The sequence below is a fragment of the Macrosteles quadrilineatus genome, unplaced genomic scaffold (assembly GCF_028750875.1).
Source record: "Macrosteles quadrilineatus isolate MER2022 unplaced genomic scaffold, UCM_ALF_1.0 Scaffold_9__3_contigs__length_116548681, whole genome shotgun sequence".
Lineage (NCBI taxonomy): Eukaryota > Metazoa > Arthropoda > Insecta > Hemiptera > Cicadellidae > Macrosteles > Macrosteles quadrilineatus.
The window spans coordinates 77,114,414-77,121,055 of record NW_026542602.1 but is presented as its reverse complement, the minus strand read 5'-3'; the positions used below and the strand labels follow the sequence as shown (position 1 = coordinate 77,121,055).

The following is a 6,642-nucleotide window of genomic DNA, read 5'->3' as shown; positions in this document are numbered from 1 at the left end:
TATTAAAACACAATTTTTCCTGTAGCATGTTTTTCCTGTGTCTCGTTCGAAAAGGTAGTTTGGATCTTGGTTATCACAAACTATGAGAGTCAGTATTGGGGGGTAAACTTGCCTAAAAATGTTCAAATGGACTGTATGTTGAAAGAGCAATATTAAAAACTTGTCACTAATTATTTAACAGTTATAATGAGATTGATGAGGTACCTTCCTTTTAACTGAAGTGTTGAGAAGACGAAGCCGGTAGACGTACACGAGTTTCTTCTGCTGGCCAGCTATTGCGTATTGCTCGTACACAGACCCGGACCGGCAGTAGTAGTGCTTCACTTCACAAATGTTCAATAGTTCACTTTTAATATGTGTCACTAATAATAATTAAATATACTTTGGGGTTAAGAGATGAGAGCAGCAATTGGGAGATAATTGTGCCGGGGACATGTTAGTAGTTGCATGAAAGCAAGGGAACTGGGGCGAGATTGGGGTTTCCAGACATCACGTGACAGGACAAAGGTTATTCTATGATATGAAACGTCTGGAAATATCTAGGTAGCGCTTGAATACGGAACATGCCGCCCGCCTTGAACCGTACATGGTTCAAAACATTGAGAAAGTTACAAAGTGACACATAATGAATAAAGATTGACATTGAAATATAAGAAACATAGATTAAATATATATACATAACATTGAAATAGAAATATGTTTGAAAATAGAATAAACATTTTGTTTGGTCTGATAATGAGATCAGGGGAGCGGGTACACCTTGGTAGCAGGACGACAGAAGGTTCCCCGCTGAGTCTTGATGGTGACAACTCGGACGATGCCGTCCGATCCAGGCGAAGTCTTCACTATGCGTCCAAGAGGCCAGAGTAGTGGTGGTGTTCTAGGGTCCTGAATTATAACGAGATCACCCACTTCTAGATTCTTGTTGGGCTTTTCCCATTTCTTTCTTTGTTGTAGCTGATGTAAATATTCTTGATGCCAACGTCGCCAGAAGCGTTGATGTAGGGCTTGTACAGTTTGCCAATGGTTGAGACGATTTTCGGGAACTTCTTCAAGATTTGGTTCCGGTACTGCCACAAGAGAAGTGCCGATAAGAAAATGAGAAAAAAGTAAGGGCTGAGATGTCAGATGGATCAGCGGATAACGCTGTTAAAGGTCTCGAGTTTAGTACAGCCTCCACCTGTGTGGCGAGTGTTATTATTTCCATTAGTGTTAGAACTCTATCGCCTATGACTCTTTTCAGATGATATTTAGAACTTTTTATAGCACTCTCCCATAGGCCTCCTTGGTGGGGAGCGGCTGGTGGTTGAAAGTGGAAATTTATTGAGTGATCTAACGCGAAGTTGTTAAGAGCATCTTTAGTGTTTGATTCCTTGATGAAATTCTGAAAAGTTTTCATGAGTTGCTTTGAGGCTCCAACATAGTTAGTTCCGCAATCTGAGTATAAGTGGGCACACAATCCACGACGAGAAACAAAACGTTTTAGTGCAGCTATGAAGGAGTCTACAGATAGGTCTGTTACAATTTCTAGGTGCACAGCTTTCGTAGCAAAACATACAAAGAGGCAGAGGTATGATTTTAACCGTTGAGTGTTCCTAGTTGAATGAACTTTAATGTCAAAATGTCCACTATAGTCCATGCCAGTGTGATAGAATGGCCTTACAGGTTTTAATCGAGTTTCAGGAAGATCTCCCATCAGTGGAGGTTTGTTTACAGGCTTAAGTCTGAAACATCTTTGACACTTGAAAATCACAGATCTTATCACGCTGCGGGCTGATAATATCCAAACCTCTTGAGACAGAATAGACTGCAGCAATTGAGGGCCTGCGTGTAGATGCTTTAGGTGATAATGCATAATCAACAGTTTGACAGTACAGTGAGCTTTAGGTAACAAAACTGGATGATTCGCATCTTGTGTAAGGTTGGAATGTTTCAACCTGCCGCCTACTCGCACTATTCCAGTGTCATCAATATATGGGGATAAACGAGCAAGTTTTAAGCTGCATTGAGATCCCTTTTTGAGAGCAGAGATGTCATCCTTAAATGATGTATTTTGTATGAGTTTGAAAATTCTTAATTTCGCTGAAGAAGTTTCTTGGCAAGTAAGTCGTCCAATGCGGTGATCATCGGCTTGCAGATTATGAATGAATCGCAATATATATGCCATGACATTTACAAGTTTCCTGAAACATGAATATTTTTCTAGTATATCAAAATCAGTGAGTTTAATCTTCTCTGTGGTTGGTAGAACGTTTAGAGGATTTGGCCTTATTTCAAGAGTGTCATCATCAATAACAGGTGTGAATTTTGGCTTAGGCCAAGAATCTGACGATGACTGTAACCATTCCGGTCCAATCCACCATAAATGATGAGTAACAAGTTGAGAGGGTGAAAGACCACGAGTGGCGCAATCTGCTGGGTTGTCTTGAGATTTGACATAATTCCATGAGTGAGGAGAGACCAATTCTTGGAGTTCTGAAATACGATTGGCAATGAAGACTTTCAAGCGGTATGGAAGAGTACGTATCCAGGTTAGGACAATTGTGGAGTCACACCAAGCATAGATTGATTCAATCTTCATATGAGCAGAGAGTATGTTTGAAGAATATTGAAGAAGTTTTCCCAGTAAGTGAGCGCCACAAAGTTCAAGCCGTGGCAGAGAAATTCTTTTCAAAGGAGCGACTTTTGATTTAGAGACGATGAGATAGAGCCTTGTATTCTCTTGAGAGTCAGTGACACGAAGGTAGACAACAGCAGCGTAGCCTTTCTCTGAAGCATCGCTGAAGCCGTGGAGTTGCACAGCCGTATGCAGAGAAGTAGAAATGTAGCGTGGAATTCTTAATTCTTGAATTATTGGGAGTTCTTCTAAGAATGAATGCCACTTGGTTCTAACATCATTTGGAACAGGTTCATCCCAAGTTAGCCCTGTTGTCCAGAGATACTGAATAAGTGTTTTTGCCCAGAAAATTACGGGTGTAAGAAATCCTGGTAAATCGTACAGTTTAGCGATTGTAGATAATATTCTTCTCTTTGTAAGTATCGCACTTATTTCAACATCCTTAACCTTGTAAGAAAGCATGTCAGACTCTGGAGTCCATTTTAGACCTAGGACACTGAAGAAGGCTTCATTATTTTCAGTTAACTCCACTGGAGTCTCTTTGTGTTCAATTGGGACTTGGTCCAATAGTTGGGGTGCGTTGCTAATCCATTTTCGGAGTTCAAAACCTCCTCTAGCGAGCAAGTTCTTGAGTTCATTCTGTGCAGACAAAGCTTCATCAAGACTTTCTGCTCCAGCGATGATGTCGTCATAAAATATTGATTTAGTTAGAATCTCAGACGCCTTGGGGTATGAGTGACCCTCATCTTTGACCAATTGTTGTAATGTTCTGATCGCAATGAACGGGGAACAGTTGAGACCGTAGGTGACGGTATTTAGCTTTAAGACTTGAAGGGATTCATCAGGGTTGGATCGCCAAAAGATTAACTGATATTTCTTGTCATCTTCAGCCACCAGAATCTGGCGATACATCTGTCGTATATCACAAGTGAACACAAACTTGTGACACCTAAAGTACAGCAAGACATCACTAATATCATTCTGCAACTTAGGGCCAGACATGAGGATATCGTTTAGGGAGACGCCATTATTTGTTTTGGAACTACCATCAAATACGACTCGTATTTTGGAATTAGGGGGATTCTCCTTAAATACTCCATGATGGGGTAAATAGTAACATTCACCAGAAAGGGGTTGCTCACATGCACTCATGTGACCTGATTTGATGTAGTCATCCATAAATTCGGAGTATAAATCTTTGAATTCGGGCTGAGCAGCAAATTTTCTTTCCATCGCTTTAAGTCTAAGTTGAGCTGTACTACAAGATTCACCTAATAGTGGATGATTTGGTCTTTTCGGTAACTTAACAACATATCGACCAGAGTTATCACGTGTATGGGTTCTTTCAAAATGCTGTAAGCAGAGAACATCTTCTTCTGACTGAGTCTTGACACATGTCGGGGGTTCTTCGATTGACCAAAACCTTTGAAGTGAACTGTGAAGGTCTCCATCATGTGTAGTGAGAAAAGAAACAGTTTTTGGGATTGATAACTCAGATGTAGCAACAGGAGCTATGCCCATTACAACAAATCCGAATATAGTTCCTAAAACTTGGGGCAGGTTATGGCCTAAGAAGTGCTGCTCACCAGTCAGTGAGAGAGCGAATAAATCAGCTCCGATCAATAGATCAATTTCTCCAGGTTTGTCAAAACAGGGGTCTGCAAGAACAAAATCATTTAAGGATCCCTTCACTTGAGGTGAGACTGGGATCTGAGGCAGTGGTGAAGTGATACGATTCAAAACCAAGCATGGATGATGGTAGGCTAAGCGTTGACCATTAACTGCAGATATATCAATGTGCACTATTCCTCTAGAATGAATTAGTGAGCCAGAAATTCCTTGGATTTCATCATGTGCTCGAGTACGGGAGGCACTGATGAGCTGAACAGCTCTTTCAGATATCAATGTAAGTTGAGATGCAGAGTCGAGCACAGCACGGAGTACAGTTTGCTGACCATCTTTGGTAAACACCTGAACTAAACATGTTCCAAGTAAAATTGTTGTTTTAGTTGGGTTTAACTGGCTAGACAATCCTACAAGAGCACTTTTATTCACTGGTGCGGTGACATGGCTTTGGGGTGCGTTATTTGTAGGAGGCTTACCATATTTTTTTTCAAAAACCTTGGTTAGGTAACTTGGCTGCTGTTGTGTGGGAGTTGAGTCATGTAAGAGAGTGTGATGTCGCTTTGAACAAATTCGACACACTCTATGAGAAGGACAGTTATTAGTATCATGTAGATGGCCTAGGCAGTTGGCGCATAGATTATTTTTACAAGTGAATTCAACTCTATCACCTCTACTTTTAGCCTGAAAGGCTTGACACTTGTATATATTGTGATCGGATGCTTGACAAAACTTACAATTGTTAGTCACTGTGACAAAAGCTGTTTTAGCTTGAGAGGAGTAAGGTTTACTATCTCGAAGAGCTTTAGGCCTATAACTATTAGATTGAGTCTTTTGCACTGAAGGGTATCTTGCGTTAGCTGAGGGACCAAGACCGATACTAGCTCCTTCTAATCGTTTAAATTCTCTTTCAAGGAATTGAATTAGATCATTTACTGCAGGTATGTCATTGTTTGTGATGCGAGAATCCTCAAAAGATTTTCTTAAATCAGTAGGTAACTTTTTCAAAAGCGTTAGGACAAGCAGGGTATTTTCAGCTGTTATGTCATGGTTGAGATTTTTCAAAACTTGAGTGGTCTCTTTATAAACTGTGAGAAAATGTTGGAGACTTTTGAGAGAACCACTACTTATGCATGGCAAATCAATGATTTTTGTAACAAGCTGAGTTACAACACGCCTTTTATTATTATAGCGATCCTTAAGCAGCCTAAGTGCAACATCAAAGTTTTCTGCAGTTATGCTTAAGCTCTTTACTAAATCTAAGGGTTCACCACTTAAAGAACTAAGCAGATATTGGAACTTACTCACAGGGGCCAAATTTTCATTCCTATTAATAGAAGCCTCAAAAATATTGTAGTAGCTAACCCATTCTTCGTAGTTACCGCTGAATTTGGGCAACTCAAATTTGGGCAGTCGCAGAGATGGTTGGGTGGGAGGTGTTACTTCTTTAGTTTTAGCAGGTAACACTATTTTCAAGTCACTGATCAGAGAAATGTACAAGTCCGAAATTTCATCTTGCATAGAGCATGCTTCAGTTTCGTCATAATCAGAACCAGGATCATCATAAACCACTTTATCGAATAAAGCTTTAAAATCAGAGAATAAACCTCTAACTTCATCATCATAGTTGTGTAAGCGCTGAATGGAAACAACATTTAATGATTGAGTATCTGAGAGAGTAATTTGGGCTGACACAAACTTGCTTATTTTCTGAAGCCTATTTTTGACAAGTTTTGCCTTTTTCTCTAGTGTAGAGAATCTCATTTTAACAGACCATTTATGTAATCAACAGAGTAAGCTATAGGCCTAAGTTTATCATAAGTTTAGGCCTACGTAAATATTCACCAACACCTAAATATCAAAATAACTCCAAGTCTTAGACCTAACAATAATGCAAATTAATAGCTCAGAATAAATCAATTCATTTACATTCACTCTATAAGAAATAATGAATGTAAAATTATATTTCACTTTACCATCAGACCCAGGATAGACATAGTAAATAAAAGTAAAGTCTATTTAACACAAGTCATTTAATTTGAATCAGTATTTTCGCAGAATATATTGAGTAGGGAAGTATTTATTATGAGCAATATCCTTAATGTAGACAAGAATCGATTCAACCACTAATATTTCGTTTAATATTCACACAAAACAATATTTTCCAAGATGTAAATAAACTTGAAGGTTACGTTTATATTTTGATTCAATTCACACAGCTGTATGTAGCTGGAGTGTGTTTTATATTCAGTCAGCTGATTTCCTGTGCTTGAAACTGAGTTTTACATATGATCAATTTGAAGAAGCAATATCATTGGGCGATTTATTCTGTTTTACGAATCTCGACGCTCATTGGTTCTTGCGACGTGCAGACTGTAGGCAGAGCGCTCTAGTGGAGAAGT

General features: G+C 39.3%; 1 protein-coding gene across 1 annotated transcript; it reads right to left on the bottom strand.

Annotated features, from left to right (window-relative positions):
* Positions 1-741: 741 nt before the first annotated feature.
* LOC129003585 (uncharacterized) lies at positions 742-5,761 on the bottom strand. Its single transcript, XM_054431882.1, has 3 exons — positions 5,545-5,761; positions 2,485-4,593; positions 742-1,070 (listed from the first exon to the last, which is right to left on the bottom strand). The coding sequence occupies exons 1-3, from the start codon at positions 5,759-5,761 to the stop codon at positions 742-744; spliced, it is 2,655 nt and encodes an 884-aa protein (XP_054287857.1).
* Positions 5,762-6,642: the final 881 nt, after the last annotated feature.